Source organism: Trichoplusia ni, unplaced genomic scaffold (assembly GCF_003590095.1).
Source record: "Trichoplusia ni isolate ovarian cell line Hi5 unplaced genomic scaffold, tn1 tig00003731, whole genome shotgun sequence".
NCBI classification, from domain to species: Eukaryota; Metazoa; Arthropoda; class Insecta; order Lepidoptera; family Noctuidae; genus Trichoplusia; species Trichoplusia ni.
Window position 1 is genome coordinate 1,858 of NW_020800444.1, and position 21,598 is coordinate 23,455.

A 21,598-nucleotide genomic window follows, 5' to 3' on the forward strand; every position below is an offset into this window, starting at 1 on the left:
AATTAGAACTAATGACGGTATATGTTTGTGCTGAGAAATTAAAAAAGGGTTTCGGTTCTTAAATATTATTTGTACGAGCATATCCAAGTTTGTAATAGATGTAGTTACTAAACATGTCAACGTGGTTTTGAAGACCTATTTTGAACTATGACTATTGAATAAATTATAAAGTATATCGTTGATTTTATAAGTTCACTTAACAAGTAACTAATATTATGCCTACCTGGAATAGAGAGAGTAGAGGAATAGGTTCAAAAGGCTTACTAAATATTTATATAGTACTTTTAGTGAGAATGTTTAATTATTAAACGATACAACGGTTTACTCACGCGTTGGTATTTATCGGGATTGCCCGACTAGTTTCGCGACGCCGCCGCGTCAGCTCATGATTAAGGACTCTATTTTTATCCGAAACTAGTCGAACTATCCCGATAAATACGAGTTTTTTTAAATAATAGTACTAAACCTTTTACGATGAGTTCAGTTCACATGTTCCAGGACCATATAGGGGGAAGTCCCGTAACGCCGGACGGCACCTAGCGCCGGACACTCGTACTATTTAAGCGAGTGTCGACCCGTTCGATTCAAAATACAAGTGAAAGGGGTGCGGGGGTCACACAGGTACAGGGTCACGCGCCGCGCCTCGCCAGTGACATACACGGCCATGGCAGGAGCCGCTGATTGCAGTTTTAGGCGCGAAATCACGTCGTCAGCTAAATATCAATGTAAGTAATTCTAGTATATTTATGCATTTACATTTGAGTGGTATTCAACGATAAAAGTAGTACTTGATTGTTATCCGTAAAATGGTAGAATATTATTAAATCTTTTAATTAATTTTAGTAGGTACCACCTAATGAACGAAAATGTCTGTCCCTTAGCACCGGACACTAAGTAGTCCCTTAGCGCCGGACAGTAAACATATTGATATTCCTTGTGAGAATTTACGTCATTTATTATAATTATTTAATTTTATTTTAGAGTATAGAAGAAAGAAGATAATAAAAATGGAAGAGAAGAAAAAGAAAGGATCTTGGGAGCCACAGAGCTTACAAACTGCTATTAATAAAATTATGGCAAAAGAACTCAGTGTAACCTAAAAAGGACTAAATAAAATCTAATTTTGAAGTAGCAATGGAAGGTAAAGGAAAGAATACCAATGGAAAGAGCGTAGACAAGAGAAAAGAAGCGACAAACGTGAAACCTAAAGAAAAAAAAGAAGTGAAGTAGAAACATTGACTGAAACATCTAAGACAAACATAACAATTTGCTTAGTTTGCTTAGAAGCCTCTGAGGAAGCCTGGATCCAGTGCTCATCCTATCGTGGGTGGTTACATGAAGCATGTGCAGATATTCCAGAGTCTGGAGATGGCTACATATGTGAACGATGCAGGTTATTTTGAAATATCCGGTGCTAGGGGTATGGCACAAATATTGTCCGGTACTAGGTGCCACTTTTTAAAATCATATTTTTTGTTACCAAAGTTTGAATGATGGTATTAATTATTTTTAAGCAGAGGTTGCATTTTTGTTAATTTAATTTGATTCCTAACTTTGTTATCTAATATAAGTCATAAACGAATAAGCATTTTTTTAAATATTCTTTGTTTTATTTATAAATAACCTTAGGTGTCCGCCACTGGGGGACTTCCCCCTAAGCGGGCATCCTAAAATACGCTCATGTGGAAACACAGCTAATACGCAATTTGTGCGTCCTAACTAAGGTAAGTGGGTCAATTTACTGTACTTGACCATAGCCGGGAACCGCTCATTAATACGAGGCTATTGTGAACCGAGTTTAGACCCAGTATTCTGCCGTCCTAAGAAAGAAGGGCACAACTAACATTTTTATCTAAATCGAGTTAAATACATATTCGGAATCAGGAAAAAAAGGCCTATCTGCCTAATTTTTTGTATATTTCTAACAATAAAACAAACAGAGATAGCATAAGCATAAAGGGCACAACTGTACCATTTTTTAAGATTTTGTAAAGAAAAAGGTCACATTGTGATATATGTCTCCTACTTCACATTTATGTCTTTAATATATTTAGTTGAAAAGGCATAATTGGCGCACATTATATATGAAGGGCTTATGTGGCAATTGTGCTATTTTTTTAAACCAACACCTTAGCAAGAAGTGTAGAAAGAAAGTCACAACTGGCGATTGTGTCTTTACTATTTAACCTACTCCTTAATATTTTGTATAAAAATAGGCAATATCGTTTATATTTCTTACTGGTTGTGTTACCTGACTTTGAAATAAATGTTTGATTTTCTTGTCATTACCTTGTTTTATTCAAATAGAAGTCATTTCCAATATTTTACTGTATAAATCTATGCTAATAATATTACAGTGTAAAGGCACAACTGAATAAATGTGCCTTTTCATTGTAACATCAAAAAAATGTTACATTAAAAAGGCGTATTTGGTTGTTTGTGCCTTTTAAACGTAATATTATTGTTTCTAACTTATTTTTTATGTTAAGATGAAATAAATTAAGATAATTATCTATTATATGCATAAAATTAAAAATTTAAAATGGTCATGGTCTTATATGTAGTATATAAATGCATGTATTGACATTCACAAAATTTCGAAAAACATAGTTTAGTAATGTATTATTCAATAAAAACTAAAAAAAAATTCAAACTTGATTTTTTCAATATTTGCAAAATGTTAGTTGTGACCTTCTTTCTTATGACGGCAGTATTGTTCGTAAAACGTGGATAATGTTTGTTGAATTCAATGTTTTTTTTTAAAACAGGTACATTATTCACTTTTTCGTGAAAATTTTTAAGGTAGACACTAGGCACCAGGCACTATTTTTTGTTAAACAATCAGTTTGAACAGCTTGACGGGCATTTGACCAGTTTTAATCAAGAGTATAAATGCAATGCAATTTAATTTGGTCCAGATTTTCTGGGATTAACAAGTCGTAGTAGCAAATGGTGTGGAGCAGATGGTTATCAATGAAACCTCCTTTTAATGGGAAGAGGCCTTTACTTAAAAGTGAGATACATGCCGATATTATTATTCTATACAATTATTTAACATCATTAACTTGGTATGAAATAACGTGAATGAAAGCGGGAATGTTATTAATCTCGTTTAATGGTTTTATCGTGTTAATTATCCGCTAATTTCCTGTCCATGCCAAATTTTATCTAAACCTGTTGCGCGGTCTGTGTGTATAATCGGAATTCACAAATACATTTACATATTTGTAATTAGTGTATATTGTCAGAAAAAGTTAGATACAGACAGATAGAGAAACAAATTAGAAATATATAGGTAGTTAATAAGGTTGCCTACTTACTATAGTTAGGTAGGTCTACACTTAAAAACGATAACTCATCAAAAAGCAGACCTTAGCAAACATTACTTAACATCAAAAGATCTTCAAAGCAACAATATTTGACCCAATTCCCGTTATGTTACGTTCGATTGCAGTTTACTTAGTTGCCGGTATAACTGTAACTGTTGATCTCACCGTATAAGGTTCAAGTTAGCTCGGGTTAAGGTTAACCGCTAGTTATGACTGACTTATAAAATCATACAATGTATTGAATGATATTTTTAACTGGATTTTTGATGAAAGATGCAAAAGAAGAGCAGTATAAAGTGGGATTTCAATCCTTGTCAGAGACGTGTTCTCAAAGATGAGAAACGTTGTTATTTCCGTTAAAAAAAGGGGTGTTCTGCATTATTTTGGGGTATTTTAGTTAGAAACGGTAATGGCGCCGGATAATTCCATCAAATCCACATAAAAAAACAATCTCTTCGAATACACATGAGTATTTCAAACTTTTATTATGTTCTAAACAATCTAAACATTATAGGGAAAACATCGAAGGGTGTGTTAAGTCACGTCAGAGGTGATTTAAACTCTGAAACCAGGTTTTACATCAACCATACGATAAAAATACATATATTATAGTAAAGCATTGATAATTCTCTCTCGCTTCTATTTGTAGAAATTTGAGAAATGGTATCGAAACTGATATATTTGTTACACTTTTAGACTACGTAGCTAATTGACTTGAAACGCCTTTTAAAATGTATGCTTCCATACCGTTGCCGCGTTGTAAAAATGTATAAAGTTGTTATCTAAAATACGACATTCAGTTGAGTCCTGTAACTAGGCGTTTTTCGAGATTAATCCGAAATGAAATTCGTGAGAGGACAAGAACATTTATCTTCACACAACTTGGTCCTAAAAAATATCTCTTACATAAAATCTAAGTGCGGGATTCGTTTAAAAGAGTAGAGTAATCCATATATTTCACGTTAATAAACACAATTAATCTAAATAACTTGTAAAAAATATCTATGTTAAGCACAAATACAACTTAATCCCACAATACTCTACACAGTCAGTCAGATGTTCGTCGTGTAGAAAGTAACAACCCGCGATTCGAACGCCCGCTCTCGCGGCGCCACGGGTAACACTCTTACACAATCTTTTGTTCTGACTTACATATTATAAGTATGTTCTGTTTTGAGACTCTAAGCTTGAATGAAAGTTACAGAGCAAAGAAAGTCATTTCGTATATGATTAACTAACATGAAACTTGACTGCGAAATTTGGTAACGGGAATTACTGTAATAGAAACGGTAGGTACATTAACAATTATATTTTTAAGATATATTTTTACTTGCTATTCAATGCAATACTGCTTGTAAATGTGTGTATCCCTATACAAATAATACTCCCAACTATCAAATAATAAAAACACAGCAAATAAATAAGTTTAGGAGTGAGGAAGTTTATTGATCATTTTATCTTTATTACACAAAATATTACATCATTGGCATTTTAGTGTGACGTGCTTGAGAGTAAAGCTTACGGGTTGAGACGATACACAAGATTTATCCCATCTTATAACTAAGTCTATAACTGTCCCACCTACTTATCCCCCAAGAAATAGCCATGAACATACACGTATTACGAACAGTTACGATATGACCGCAAGACACACTGGTCTGAATTGAATTATTAAATCAATAATAGTATTTGTAGGCGCGCCTGAGTTTTGTAAGGTGACCATCAGTTTTTGTTATGGGTTCAGGACACGTCTCGTTGGAGAAATTAATTGATTTTTTGAAAATGACATATTATAAGAAGGGGCTAAGAATAGAACAGTGTAGAATCAAATGAGGGAAACCTTTGATTAGCTGTAGGACACCACCAGTTGAGTAACAGATAAAAAAATACAAACAAATAGTTACCATCTGGCTGTCTAATAAAAAACGTCGTAAAAAAATGTCTAGTAAAATAAAACAGTAAAATACCCCTTAAAAATAAAGTCAATATTTTCATAGAAAAGTATGATGAAACTTGCATTGCTTTTTATTTTTTCAAATACTTAAATCATAATTTTCAAGTTTGCAAAGATACAAGAAAATACAAACATACGACTGATTTTAACACCTGTATTTTTAGAGGCCGAAGTCCAAAAGATTGGCTTGGAAGTCCAAGCCTAACTTATTTTTATTTTAATGTAAATATCACATTAAGATTTTATACAATACGAAAAGTGCATAGTACACACTACTAAGTACAAATATTTCACAAGCAACAGCTCATTAACAACACACTTTATAACATAATACATGCATATGCAAATTAGACTTACAACATGTTTCAAGTGATAAGTCACCTTTGAATTGATAATTTCAGTCAATGTAATTATTCGTTCTGATAAAGAAACAATTGCTTTAATATTTATATCTTTGTTTATAATGTTTTGTGTCAAGATATTGTGTTGTTCTTATCGTGTTTCAAATTGATAAGAGGTGAACTTGACTGACCGTGGCTGGGATTTAATTGTGAATGGTTAAGTTAATTGTTTATTCGAAGATTTTTGGTAGGTAATATTATAAAAACAAAATCGTGAAAATCACAAGGCTACCTATATTCTGTTGGCTTAGGTACTTGAAAACGATAAATTTTGATGTGAAGCTTTTGTCCGTTTGAAAATAACGCGTCTGAAAATAATGTAAAGCAACAATAAAGTTTACAAAACAAATATATTTTTCATGTGTTTGTACAAAAATACTACTTAATGTGTCTCGTTATCTTCGGTTTATCGGGATTTCGCAATCCCAATCTTGGCCATCTTTCAGTTCACTCAGTCCCAAAAAGCCTTACAAAAATCTTTTATGGCACACATGAGTCCCACAAATTCCCATAAATACTAAATACATGGTCACCGTACCCGTCATATCGTCATGGTGCTAAGCACGGGCACAATGACTCTGGACGGCTGAACGCACACCAATGTTGACATACTATGACTATGAGAATGTATAGGTTGTCTAGCTATTGACTGTTACTGAAACTGAATGTTCAGAGGTTTCTGTGTCTGTAAAATGTTACTGAAGGTGCCATGAGGATAAGATGTATAAATAAGTCTGTGTTTTATTTGTTCTGCCAGTGTTACTGAGAATGATTGGTGTTGATGGATTTAGGGTTCAGGACCCAAAGGAATCAAACGGATCCCTATTAAGGCTACGGTGGCTGTCCGACCGTCTAAAACCAGGCTGTATCTCAAAAACCATTAGTTAGCTGGTGTGTAGCTGTGGCCGCTATAACAACAAATAAAAAAGCATATAAATCAATTTTTATTCGATTATTTCAAAATTTTACAGGAGATATTTTTTTTAATAAGTATTTGTAAGAAGCCTTAATATCGAGAGTCTGACTTGAACTTAACCGTGATTTTTAAGTAGCTTATTTCATGTCTCATTACTAGACAAAGATGGGTAGACCTTTGACATTATCTTCATACTATGTATTCTGCAAAGGAGAATGACTCATTAGAGTTCGATATTATTATGTCATCCAGATGGATTTTGTAATAAAACTAACGGCCGCTTTCTATATTCGATCTCAATCCCTAATTTACGGATCGAGATTGACATTTGAATCCATTTACAACTTTTAGTGTTTCTATAACCGATCCATGGATCGTTTTCTCGATCTTTTTCTTCAATCTATCTTTGGGAGGGCGGATCGAGATTTTAGATTGGTATTTGTACGAAAGTGACAGTTATGCGTTTTCTATAACCGATCTCTGGTTTTGACAAATCGATTTTTGGCCTTTTTTGATCTATAATTGCGATCCCCAATTTTTTACGGATTGTACTGAGAAATCTGTTAAAATGGAAATATTTTCAAGTGATAATGATAGCGATCTTGAAGTATTAGCTCAGCTATCGGACTGGGATAGTAGTGACAGCGAAGTAGAACAAACTCTGTCCTTAAAATTTGTAATTGTGATTGTGATGTAGGTATCGAGTGGTTGTTCTGTACTTTACTTGTAAACGGGGGTCAAGGATTTAAGCTGAAGACCAGCGCTCAGTAATTCTTTTGGATTGCTAAGCATAAGCTGACGCTTAAACTTTTTTGCTCTCGGTATTATAGTTTTTGTGTACTAAGTACACTTTTACCAATATCTGTAATACTGCAATCAATGGATAACGATTATAATATTCTCGTTTAGATTTATTTATTTAAAACCATGAAGTAACAGCAAAGAACTTATACTAAACAAAAATTGAAACATATTTCATTATTAAAAACACGTCAGTCTGATTTTGAAGAAGTTGGTGGTGTGGAGAGCTCTTGTAAGAGGTGCTTTGGCGAGCAAATTTGTTCTCGCGGTAGGAACCAGCAGTAGGTGCGGGCTTCGCCGCCCACTCCGCCACTCAAGCACTGCAATACTTCCGGGTGATTCTCCACTCTACGAAGCACCTTCACCAAGTAGACGACCAGTGCAAACTCCCGTCTCATATACAGTTGATTATTGCCAACCATGCCCAGAACAAACAGAGTGGGATCCATGAGTAGGTAGAACGGATACACCCCATACAGTTTCTTGTACAGATGGCGCGTGAACTTATTCTGAATGCGCTCGAATATTACCGCTGTATTCTATTGTATAGCTGAGACATCGGAAAAACAAACAACAAATAAACTTGCGATTTTAAAATATATTATGTTAATGTCAAACTGACTGACAACTTTTCGATTGACTGACGTTCCGTTGCTCATCAATAAACGTTTATTGTCGTTTATGCTTTTTCTAATCTTCAGGTAGAATTATAGTATTTACCGCTACGACTTCCCAATCTTTTATTTTTGTATTTTGTGGAATTTCTAGTGATTATACATAAAATAGATAAGCTTTAAGAAAAAAACCACCTTTTTACTCATTAATAATCATGAAGTACTTTTTCTGCACATGCGTAAAACAAAACGTTTAGCAGGGCGATCTATCCGATTTTTTTCGATGGATTTCGAGACGAGATCGATTAAAGAAATGCAGATTCAAGCTCAATCGAGGGATTGAAAAAAATCTGGATTGATCGGAATCTTAGATTCGGGATCGAATATAGAAAGCGGCCGTATGACATCGTCGAACGGTAAACATTATATTCGGTTAGTAAACGAATTTCACTGAAAGATCGCGTAAAATTTATAGTTTACAATTGTGATTTCACTTAAGTCTGATGAATCGTTTATAAGTGAAGTATACTTTCTCATTTATAAAGAAAAATCCAAGTCGAATAACGAGTTTAGTCTAGGATTGTATTCTGTCTTAAGTCTTCATGAAAATAGTATATTCAATACTTAAAGTATCTTTCAGTTAGGGTCGTGTAGATGTATCGGTTTTGCTATAAGAATTGCTTAACCGTTACAATACATGAGGGTTAGCAGAATAAAACGGATTCTATACGTGTAAAAGACACATCCCTTGCTACAAAACTTCGCAAAGTTAGGGAATCCTCACGGACAACCCGCCCTTCAAGGGAGCAAGTTGGCAGTATCAGTAATGACCCTACATAGCCCGACGTACGTTATCTGCGTGCATTTCATGTTTACTACACAAACGCAGGGTTAAGGTTTACTTCAAGTATTCATTAAGTAATACAGTTTTTCAATAAGTCTCTAGGTATTTTATATCTGTGTATAATGAATTGCCATACACTGACCGAATGCGGGAGACGTTGCACGGCTTTTCACGGTTTAGTCAGTAAGAGTCTGACACTACACACGATCCATGAGGATTCCACAGCCAAACCAAATAAAAGCGTATTTTGTATCTAAGGACAACATGGACACCCTACTATTTAATAAATTAATTAATACCACATTTATCATTGTAATATTTTAACATGACGCTTTAATTTCCCAATGGGATACAGACGTGCTATTGGTAGATCGCACCCATATTTCGACAACGTGACTGACATAAAATAGGGGAAATATCTATTGTCATTCTACACATTTATCATTCAGGGTTAATCCCTAGTGGAGAAATGTCAATTTTTAATTTAATTATAATTTTTGTTCCTTGGGTAGTTATAGAGTAGCTTACATGCTATGGTTCCAGCGCGCTGGACGGTATTTTTTGAATGAATTAACAGCCTATGACGATTTTAAATAACGTTGCATTCTATTGGTAAAATAATTTCCAAGATTCAGTAGATCCAGAGTAGGGATCTCTGTATGACGTCACAATCTTAAACTCTTTATTGCATTAGCATTGATTGAATGCTCAAATCGGGCACAGAGGCAGTCGAAGTACCTTAATTTGAAATACAATTTATCTGATATCATGACAATTGCCAATAAGTGTGTCCCAGGGAATGTACAGTAAGTACAACGAATAAAAAAATGAAATAGGAAAAATAGTATTATCTCATCCCATTTCAAGCGGAAAGCAAAAACTATTTTATTTTACGTCAAATATCCATTTCAGTCTGTATTGCTTTCTATGTATAGGTCCAAAATTGCTTAACATACCAAAACTAATAACAATAGTACAAAACTAAAATTAGACCACCAAACTCGCTTCAGATAAAGATTTATGGGTATATCCCCTAACACATTGTTACACTTAGGGGGAATTGTATTATCAAACGATGGATACTGGCATGACTAGCATCCAATTTCTAAAATTATACGTAGGTCTACGTATATTGAATATTTGAAACTACTTCTGTCCTTTAAAAACGGCCTTTGTCCAACACTGGACCTTGAAGGCTAAATTGATTGAAAGAAAATCCGTGTTCACTTCGATTTTTTCACACCCTGATGTTGCCAACCAACGGCACAGTCTTTTCCTGTCCATTCACTAATATTATAAACGCAAAAGTTTATACGTTCGGATGTGTAGATGTTTGTTACTCTTTCACGTAAAAACCACTGAACGGATTTAGATGAAACTTAGTACACAGATAGTGTATAACCTGGATTAAAACATAGGTTGGTAATTATCAGGATTTTGTTCCCGTGGGATCATTTTCGATTTGTAGCGGCGGGCCCGCGGGCAAAAAGTACAATAGGGATGACGACTGGGTATAAAAGGAAAAAATCTAATTAGTCCTTCAGTTAGATAATTGAAAAGTATGAGACACGTATTTTTTCCTTTTTCAGAAAAACTAGAATTGACAAAGATTAACTGATTTGAATTTTAGGAGAGGCTTGTGACGTAACGATATGGTAAAATTTATACATAATCGTGACGTCACGCGTAAGTTTCATTCACTGTAATTTGGTCAATTTCTGTTTGCGGGACAAATAAAAAAATACGTATCCATTATTACACAGAAAACTAAAAGACGGACACTGAAAAAAAAAATTGTCGTCATCCCTATTGAACGTTAAATCCCAGCATTTTCAAAATGTAGGCATAGCGTCAAACGACCATATTACGTAAAATTTAAGTGAAGAATCTTATCAGCGACCTTGCCATTTGTACACAACCGGTTATCTCTGATACCGCAAACTAAATCTAGTCGCTACAAGAATTTTAGATTTGCCTTATCTAACTTAAAATTAGAACTCGTTTGGTTATCGCGGAACGTTTAATTGGGTGACTCTAACGCCCGGTGCACATGTTCTAGTAGTGTTGCCAGGTCGTCAGACTTAATGGCCTGGTGTGGGTCAGTAGATAGTTCTGTTGGACACCCTACATTATAGAGGATAAAGTTACCAAGCCACAAAAGGGAAAAAAATGGATATTGACATGGAATTCAGTGTGCATGATAGTGAGAGTTCAGCCCTCTACTGAATTTCCTATTATAGTGTTGGCAAAATGCTTAGGAGAATACGAAGTGTTATTTTAATCCGATTTCCATTCACTCATAGGCAATTTTAAATAGCGGAATTGGGTCCCAGTTAGCAGAATAGAGCTACATAAGTGAGAGTAGTTGTTGAGTAAGAAAGGTGAGAAAACTTAGTCCGGTGGAGCATAAAAACTCTTAGCCAAAAGGATAACATAGACCTATCGAAATTAAAACATTAAAAAAATCTAAAATCCCACGTTTTTTAATGTTGTACCAAATCGGTCCAGCAGCTTTCATAGTTGTAAATTGCATTGTCATGGGATTTGAAGCTACCTCAAAACGATGACTGTATCAAGCGCTGCTTAGCCTAGATTTCCATTTTAATTATTTGTTTTATGGTGGTTACATAAAAACATCATGTTTTAACATTTCAACTGTTTAGCAAGCGGAGGGAAAGACGGCGTGGAATTAGTAATAGGGTAAAATCAGTCTTTTTACCGTTTGGATACAGAATCCAATAAAATACCATAATTACGACCAAAATTAGTAGTTACAAGTACTTTTAATTATCATTACAACGCGTAACCGATTTAAAATTCCTTCAAAACACTCATTGACATTTATTTAGATAGCTAATGTTACAAAATACAGAGTTGCAAACAGTTATAAGCGCTTTTGACGCGGATTATTTAACGTTACGTAAAATATAATGGTTTTTACGATTCCTAAGTTATTTACAGAGTTCTAATGAACGGGAGTCTGATCTCGGCACGAAATTGTTATTTGACGTATTTTCTTTTAGATGCATAGAAAGAATATTCTTTATTATACGCTACATAAGTAAAGAATTTGACAAAGTAGTTTAAGAGTATACATTCGTTCCATGTGATGCTTTTACAAAATATAAGCTTTCAGTAATTTTATCTACATTTTCGTAACTATCTGTGTTTTATCAGGTCTTCTAGATTTTTATTGCATGTAAGTTCTATATGCAAACCGTAGAGTATCGGTGGGAATCGAACCCACGACCTCCGGTCCAGCAGTCAGGGTCACTAACCACTACACCACCAGGACATTCAAACTCAAAACAATTAAAAATTCACGAACGCAACTTTCCCTGTTATGTCAAAGTCATTATGAATAAAATGGCGCTAATTACTGCCTTTTTTCACACATAATGTGATTAGTCTATGGCAGGTAGACTTTCACGCTTTATTTGCTTGCATTATAGAGGCTAATGTTTAATCATAAATTATCGAGTTATTCAATACATTGTAATTGATATTAAATGTTATTGGAGCGATATGTAGTGATTAGTATAATTGTATTCGACATGGTTGAGCTAAACTTTATATGAGTTAATTGTGCTAATTGCAATTAAATGTGCATTTCAACAATTTGTACATATTATTCTTTCTCCTTATTAACAGTAAGTTCACACAGCATTCCTTTAAAATGTGACTCTTGTACTAAATAATTTAATCCTTGTATCGCAGGGAGTTTCAGACAATCAAGTCACATGCACAAAAACAACCAGATTCAGGACAAGCATTCGTGGATCACACAAATACTTGTCCTGTCCGGGGATCGAACCCGAGACACGTCGCACACATTGTAAACAACAAATAGTCTAGTGCAAAAAAGCAAGGATTCATCGGTCATTTAGCCAAAAAACAGAATTGCCTTTTAACTGAGTTTTTTAACAGCTGTTAATTATAAAATGCCTATATCTGCAGTTGACCAACCTATCCTAGCTTCTACTTACCTAATGAGCACAAATCACGGATTACACAGTTCTTGACACACCGCTTTCGCCTCGCCTTAGTTCATAATTATACATTACGTAACCAGCCATATGGGGCGAGGACATAATTTTATGTTAATCACAACATATTTAGAATATTCAGTCTGATAGGCTTCAACGCGGGTTATAATGGTGGCGTTTTCCATTTCATTATTTAAAAACCCGGTTAAGAGACGGGCTTGGATAGAAATAGGCCAAAGATACAAAAAATTAGAACAATTGTGCACGTTTTTCCATCACTTTTTTTCCTAGATCCGTTTATCCAGCCACGACAACTATTCCTCACGTAAAATTAAGAAATGAAATCGTAATAATTGATAAGCCATGCAAATTATGATTACAATGAACACATAACTTATCATAATTAGCATGCCCGCACTTTCTTATCAAAACATATGTCTATTACAACATTATAATTCGCGTCACGAACAAAACACATGATTGCAGGTTGCATGACAATACAAACAGACCAAATTAGTGCAGTGACGTAACGAAAACGAAAGTTACTGCACAAAGACGTGACGAATTTGGTCCAATCATACAACTGGTTCCGTGGTGTAGTGGTTATCACATCTGCTTTACACGCAGAAGGCCGCCAGTTCGATCCTGGCCGGAATCATATCTTTTTGTGTGTTTTAGAAGATTATTTTTAATAATTATCAACTAATATTCATGTAGTAACTTTGTTAACATGTAAATATATGATAAGTTATGCGCGAATTTGAATTTTATAACATTTATGTTAATAGTTTGTTTATACAGTTTTTTATCTATTATTATCAACTTAACCCAGTTTAGAAAGAGAAAGTTTGCTCCAAAAATACGAATTATCTAACAGATAAGGAAAGTACTAGGTCAGCTGGTTAAGTTACAGAATTTTGTAGAAGTAAAAATTTAACATGTGAGTTTACCATTTAAAAAAAAAGAATTGAAGTTGCTTTAATGGTTAACCCTATATAAATGCATCTCTAATGTATATATATATACATCTCTGTAACATATGTATGATGTGTTTTTATTGTGTTTCATTGCGTATTTTTCGGTAAATTACTAAGTGGTATGAAAATTTTAAGAATCATTAAATTACTTCATCTTTGTTCATTAAAGAACTAGCTAGAATACACTCACAACGCGACAGCATGTTAAAGGACACGCCGAAATTTATATTTTGGGCCTGTAACTATAAATATCCTATATCCTGTAATCTATACTAATATCTATACTAATCTATAAAGCTGAAGAGTTTGTTTGTTTGTTTGAACGCGCTCAGGAATCTCAGGAACTACTGGTCCAAATTGAAAAAATATTTTTGTGTTGAATAGACCATTCATCAAGGAAGGCTTTAGGCTATAAACCATCACGCTGCAACTAATAGGAGCGAAGATACAATGGAAAATGTGAAAAAAACAGGTATAAATCATAACTTATATCTTTTACCCATGGGGACAAAGTTGCGGGCAACAGCTGGTATTATATAATATAAAATCAGCCTTTAAACTACACATTTGTGAGTCAAGACATTTAATACTGGCACTAAAATCCTGCTACCCAAAACAATCTCATCCATAAAATAAAAAGCACTACTGTCTACTAACTTGCTAAGTAATTGCTAAGCTCATGGGAATTCTAAGGAAAACAATAACAAAATGCTAATTAGAATTAATGAGCAGCAGCTGATATGTGAAAGAATGAGTAATGTTGGACTTATAGAACAATAATATATTAGTATTATGATTAATTATATTGTTTTGCAGGTTAAACCCAATGGTTGAAGTTGTGGAATATAGGGAACTAGGACTCAGTTTAGAAGTGAGTCACTATTGGTGTACAGGAGCACTCCTCTCTAATATCCCAGAATTTTAGTGTAAAAAACACTTTTTTGCAATTCATACACTTTTTTTCGTGTGGGATAAGTTTTATAAATAAGCGTGTTATGTGAATGACATTGAAGATCTTACAAGTATAAGATGATGAACAAAAATAAGCATCAAAGCAATGATGGGTATTGTTAAAAATTAGTTTTGAATAAGAACAAAATATACTTTATGCTGTGTGTACCTTTAATAGGCATGCATTTGAGAAACAATGTTATTCCTGTTTTGATTTGTATTAAGTATGTTTTGCAGTTGGTATACCAAATAAATAATAAGAATTGGGAAACAGTGCAGGTATCCTTAAACTTGCTGGCACTAAATGGTGAAAACAGACAAAGCCCGTTGTATAATTTATTTTCCTTTTGGTTTCCTTTTATTAAGTAAAGCTTCAGTAAATTGAGTTCTTATTGTCTTGCTTTGCCCTAATAACTTCAAAACTACTGATCCAATTTCAATAAACTTATATTTCTATACATTTACTTTTTAACACAGTAATTACTATTACAACTCTCATGACACAAGGATGATGTGGTACATGACTTCACTTAATGACTCAATACAAATTTATGAGGATAAATTACTATTAAAGTCAATTCTTGAAACTTGATGTAACCACTTAATTATGATCTGCTTTCCTGTACTTTGTGCTATATATAATTATTTTTTATTTTTAATGAAGCTGTAACGGGTCCTTTTAGCATATATGGCAGAATAATGTAGGTATTGTCAATTTCTTTTGTGATATTGTTTTGTCTCACAATCAAAGCCTACTTTAATAAGATTACACTGAAAGGTTGTTGTCTATAGTAGCAGTAATTAGCCTTAGCTAATTATCTAGCCTAAAGTATTAATGTGTTGATGATAAAGGAATCCTGCTCTTGGCTTTTAGAGTACATGTCATTGGAAAAGTGATGTCAGAAACATTCTTAAGGAGGAATGATGAACAGAATGCATACCACTGCAATTGTTTATAAGAAATTACAGACAGGACAAAGCAGAAGAATGAAAGAGAGGACTTTACAACACAGTTAAAGACAATAGGGAATTATCACATATTATAACATCTAACTTTTGCTGAAATTACTTAATTGGGGGAGAAGAATAAAAAAAATCTATGCTGCTCAGCTAGTTTATGTTATAAAATATGGTAATATTATTACAAAAACATTGGTAGGAGTTGTATGGGAATTGGGAACCACACATGGAGTTCATGATTAGTCACTAAACCACATGTTTTAAAAAGGAGGGTTGTGGGTCTTTTATTTTTATCAGGCATTTAAGATGACTTACAGTCTGGTTTGAAATAGACATTGTAGTTACATGCAGAATAAGATGATAATTATTATAAGAAAGTGAATTTTCTCATATAGAAAAGCAACAACCATTCATTATGATGCCTGCTCATATGACAAGGACTGTCATATAATCTACATTTTACCATTATAAAGCTGAAGTGTATGTATATTTGAACATGCTAAGCTCAGGAACAAATCATCCAATTGAAAAATTATGTTGATGTTACACTACAATTGACTAGAGCACACCAGAAAGAAATACCTATATTACAAAAATGGGGAGTGGGATGAATTCGCGCGTAAAATCCAGGTACATAATATTAATTAAAACTAAAAGAAATATGTAAGAAATGATACTAAAAAATTGCTATTGAAAACATGAAAGTAGAATGTAACACTAACAAAAAGAGGCTAAATACATGTATTACTTTTTCATGTTGGCAGAACTGGTAATGTTAGATTCCTTAAAAGTTCATAAAGACCAGTCTCATAACATCTGCTTATTGAAGTGTTACTTTTAAATTTATTTTTTACTTGTAAATATGCTGTAGGTAAGGAATTTAAAGAGTTTCTTAATATTTTTCTTTAATAATTATGTACCCTTGTGCATCTTTCCTATTCACTATTGGATAATTCAAATAAATATTGTTTTTTTCTGTTCTGAAATATATACTTATTATATACTTCTAATTGAAATGATAAAAAAAGCACAGACAAGTTTTTTGCTGGTTCTCTTTTGACCAATGTGTATTATAGACCTACATTTTATATATAATATCTTTATTTTAACTTTTTGAATGTGATTATATAGAACATTTCTAATAGATGATTATAAAAATGTGACAGAATATCCTGTATTTTATTGTAAAAACCATAGCAACAGTCTATTTTTAAGCTTAGAAAAGGAATTTAGTGATAAATAAAATATTTTTGCATGCCTAAGTATTTTATTAATTAAATTAATAATATTCAGAATTTGCCTACTTAGTTTTATAGTGAAGTTTCCTTGCTGCAATTAGACACTGATCCAATTATGGAATTATTGCTATTTGCCTCTTCATTTAAATTTATTTTTAACATGCACAGAATTTAAATTTTGCCTCATCCAGATAAATGGCATAAGTTCAGATTACCAAACAATTACGAAAATCTGTTTTTAATACAGAACCTCCTCATTGTTTGCAGTTGGTTAAAATAAGTGAGAACTGCCAATACATTAATAATGATTGTATTGAAGCCATAAAATATATTTATAGGTGATACTTTTTAACACTTCATTTACTAAACATAAGGTTTTTTTACACGACCTTTTGTAATCTTATCACAGAGAACTGAATAGGTACATAATTACATTCTTATCTCGTAGATAATGTAGCAAGTGGTGAAATAATTGTGTAAACAAAGAGCGGGAATTTTGTCGCCATTTCATCTCATTTCTTTTACATACACATTATGGATCAAGGTATTCAGCATTCTTCCAAGAATCGAGTTATCATTTGAATACAATCGATACATAATGTGACACAAGGTCGCGTATTGCCTCCTAAGACGATTTTAATTAGGTAAAAAGGTCGATGCAAGTACAGATATGGTATTATAAAGAGCCCACAATGATATCAGCGGCAATATATATAATTTAATGAGTCACGCGTCCGGCAGTATGAATTGATGTGCCCGGCACACGACTATAGTTACGAAAAAAGTTAGTCGGTTAAAATTTAGAACATGAAAGTTACATTCTTTGAAAGTTAACGATCTCATTACAGTCGCGACAATCGTAAAAGTCTGCAATAAAAAGTTAACCGGTTTATAATAATCTTTTAAAAGAAATATACAAGTGAAAATTACCTTGTCCAAACATTTCAATTCCTCAGTCGGATAAACTGTTTTCTCACACCTTGCGCAAGTTTTATTCATGTTGATTGTTTTTAACACAAAAACACAATAAATATTTAATAGCACTGATATTTCACAGAGCAACACGGGTTTTCACGATTCACAAACAAAGTTCAAAACTCGGTATTGTAAGAAAACACTCAAGAGCACGATTTTCGTAGCATCCCCGAACGCGCATGCCAAAAAAATGACAAATGGCGGCGGTTTGGGTGGCCAACCTAGGAGGATTTATCCGCCTTATCAGTGTTGCCAACATTGAATAAATCATTCGTAAATAGAAACCCTCTTTGTCACGCTTTCTGGGCTAGCAAACTTTAAATTTATTGAACAAGTGACAACTATACAGGAAACAATTTCAGAAATTTGAATAGCAAACACAATGAATACATTTAACATTTCAAATAAGAAACCACAGCCCCGTCCATAAAAGAAACAAAAACACCTATAAAAAAAATAAAGCTAATACATTCTCAAAACTATTTATTAAGAAAAAATAAAATATATAATTAAAAAAATAACTAAGAACAAAGGCACTTCTCTCTTTGCAACACCATCAATGCCTCATTGAACAATTGCTTTGACGTTTGAATCATTTCGGTCAAATGGTTGTAGTCGTACTGCTTCTCCTCTTCAATCATCTTGAGTTTATCTTCTAAGATTTTTAATTTTTCTTCTGTCAACTCTAATTTGTATTTCAGTTCATCTTTGTCAAGTTCTTCTGCAGGAAGAGATTCAGAATTAGAACTCTCACTTGGTTTGTCGCCACCGTTTGTGGTTGACGAATGTTTTTTCGAAACATTCGATCCTGCATCAAAGTGTTGTTCCTTATGAACGGAACCTTTCGACGCCCTTGATCCCCTCCTAGAGTCTCTGTAAATTCGAAGTTCTTCTTCCATGAGAGCGAATCTTTTTTCCAACCTCTTTTTTCGTTCTTTTACTTTTCTGTTAGCGGCCTCTAATTCTTCCCATTTGTGTCTTTCTGTGTCTAGTCTTGCGTTCAGTACTACAACTAGTTCGGAAAGCTTTTTAATTTCGTTGTCAGTTGCTGTCTTCATTGGAGTAAAGAAAATGCTTTGCAAAGAGCACTCCTCGTATCTTAAAAGTTGTGCTCTCAACTCCTCGATCTTGGTGGCTTTCTCTGAAGCTTGTTTGCGCAAAGCATCAATTTTGGCATCGGTATTTTTGATCAGTTTTTGATATTCGCTGATTTCTAAGTTCATTTTGTTCATCTTTGCTGTGTTCTCTTTGAGAATATCTTGGTAGTATAGTTCTGAACTTTTGATTTGGTTCTGAAAGATGTTTGAGAACTCAATAACCAAATGAACCGTCGTGATGGTGTGACTATTGCTACATATTACTGGATTATACAGAGCTAGCCAAAAATCTCATAGACATCAAAAAACATTTATACAAGAAAACTAGGTATTTTAGAGGACTACAGGCACGGGGCGTAAATAAATTTGTTTCAATACGCATAGGTGAATGGTGTCCGATCTAAATTGATATGATTGTGGGATTGCCAAGTCGAGAGTAGTAAGGTCAAAGCCCGTTTTTGAATTTACGTGCCTATGACTAAGTATTTATCAGTTGCTTAAAATGATAAAGGAGAACACTGAACATCGTGAGGAAACCACTTCAGAGTTTTTTTAAAGTGTGTTTAATCTATTCAAGAGTCGTGAGATAAGTACACTACCAATCCGGTTTATAATTTTGCAGCAAAACAATAGAGATTAGAAAACTAGATATTCAGCCTTTCAGAAAACAAAAGTAAATCATACTAACTCTTTGCTCGTTAATAAGCAAATCATCATGACTGCTCTTCTCCACAAAGGTTTGCATCTTCTGTCTTATTATAGTGGCATCGCACTCCAAGTTCCTGATCCTACACTTCGCACCGTCCAACCTCCTTTTCAAATCCTGATTCTCCTCTTTGAGAGATTCCATTTCTTTCAAGGCTTGGTCGATTTCCTTTTTCCTTTTCGCTTCTAACTCACGTATGATCTGTAAGAAAGACATATGATGCTAGTTTTTTTTCTATGTACTCCTACGCCGGTGTCCAAACTATAATTACGAAACACTGCTCTGAATATTGTGAAATAATTGTCTGTTGTGTTGCTCGCAGCTTCAATATCCTAGGTATCGTGATGAAACTGGATAAAAGTAGCCTGAGTCCACGGTATCAGCTAACTCTATACCAAACTTCATCGAAATCGGTCTAGCCTTTTGAGCGTGAAGAGGTAACAAACACTCGCAAAAGCTGTCATGTATTTGTATTTTTTAATGTTAACAAATTTATATATTTTTTTTTGTAGAGTGACAGTAATAACCATTGCAGACAAATAGACAGTGCAGAAACAATACCTGAGCTTGATTTTTGTTTTTAGTGGCATCTTCTTTGTCAGGCTTCTGTTTACCGAGCCTTTCTTCAAGTTCAGAAATCTTAGCTTGCAGCAAAACAATCTGCTGGGCTCTGCCTTTCCAACCAGCCACATCATTCTGCAACTCCTTGATACTTGTGAATCTATCTCCTAATTCTTGTTGTAAAATCTTTGTGGCGATTAGAATGTCATTTTTGAGCTCCAGATTCCTATTTTTGCTGTCGTAAAGTTTTCTGTTCACGGTGGCGAGTTTGCTATTCAGTTCTTTTAATTCATCAGGGCTTGCGTCAATTGGTTCCTCTTTGCATAGACATATGTCGAGGTTCTCTTGTTCCTTTCTGAGAATGTCAAGTTGCATTACTTTTCGTTCTAAAGCTGCGTTTTTCGTTTTGTAGCTTTCGATTTCGGCGACCAAATGCCTGTTTTGTTTGCATAACTCTGTTATCTTTGCGCTGATGATTCCGGCTGATTTCGAGGATATTGCTGGACCGGTTCCGGATATGATGTCACGGATCCTCTGATTTAGATCTACGATCGTTTTGTTGAGCTCTTTTATGTCTTGGTCTTTTGTGAATAGGCATTTGCGTAGCTCGTTGTTTTCTGATGTCATCATCTGGAAAAGATTAAAGCACATTAGGCCTAGAGGTCGTGTCTGGTCTTTAGTAAGGATTTACGTACCAATATTATAAGAAAACCAAGCTGCAAAGTTTACAGAAGATGATTCAAATCAGTAATTGTGATATGTATGAATAATCTAAGACATCTTAAACACTTACCCTAAGCTGTGCAATCAAGTGTTCATTTAATTCTGGTGGGTAAAGCATGTCTTCTGGCTCTGGCTTCTCAAACGCCGCGAGCATTTTCAGCTTCATTTCATCGGTCTCATCTATTTTACTAGATATTTCTGTAAGTCTGTCCTCCTGATCCTTTGAATCATGATTCTTTTTAACACTTAGTTTTGAACGATCTTTATGTTGCCCGTGACCGTGTTTTTTGTGCTCCATTTTTGCGCATCAAATTGTATCAAAAGTAATTAAAATCTTCACATTGCCACGCGTCCTCTTGTATCAATAAATGTCATTGACACAGTTTACGTAGCTAAGTTACGGGTATTCGAGTTTTGAATAATTTTAGTTTTTGGCTTTTGTAACAGAACCTTTTTTATAATTACTTAATTTTTCACATTTGACGGCTATTAAATAAAACGAAACGTTGATAATTTTTCGTGTAATGGGGCGAAGCTCATTGCCAACATTACAACATAAACTGTC

The 21,598-nt window shown here is 34.0% G+C and overlaps 1 protein-coding gene, 1 long non-coding RNA gene and 1 other non-coding gene across 3 annotated transcripts; 2 read left to right on the forward strand and 1 right to left on the reverse strand.

The window, feature by feature from the left end:
• The first annotated feature begins 404 nt into the window (after positions 1-404).
• LOC113508068 lies at positions 405-1,598 on the forward strand. The gene is made up of 2 exons (XR_003401979.1): positions 405-725; positions 982-1,598. It is a non-coding gene; the product is annotated as an uncharacterized LOC113508068 (long non-coding RNA).
• An 11,832-nt stretch (positions 1,599-13,430) lies between these two features.
• Trnav-uac lies at positions 13,431-13,503 on the forward strand. The gene has a single exon. It is a non-coding gene; the product is annotated as a tRNA-Val (tRNA).
• A 4,907-nt stretch (positions 13,504-18,410) lies between these two features.
• Positions 18,411-21,422, reverse strand: LOC113508067 (coiled-coil domain-containing protein 13). Its single transcript, XM_026891029.1, has 4 exons — positions 21,104-21,422; positions 20,311-20,940; positions 19,732-19,950; positions 18,411-19,238 (listed from the first exon to the last, which is right to left on the reverse strand). The coding sequence occupies exons 1-4, from the start codon at positions 21,329-21,331 to the stop codon at positions 18,468-18,470; spliced, it is 1,848 nt and encodes a 615-aa protein (XP_026746830.1). The 5' UTR covers positions 21,332-21,422; the 3' UTR covers positions 18,411-18,467.
• Positions 21,423-21,598: the final 176 nt, after the last annotated feature.

Coding starts and splice junctions, on each gene's coding strand:
- LOC113508067 (XM_026891029.1), bottom strand. CDS start 21,331: ATGGAGCACAAAAAACACGGTCACGGGCAACATAAAGATCGTTCAAAA. Junction 20,941..21,103: donor ACTTGATTGCACAGCTTAGG/GTAAGTGTTTAA, acceptor AATCTTTTCCAG/ATGATGACATCAGAAAACAA. Junction 19,239..19,731: donor TGCTTATTAACGAGCAAAGA/GTTAGTATGATT, acceptor AACATCTTTCAG/AACCAAATCAAAAGTTCAGA.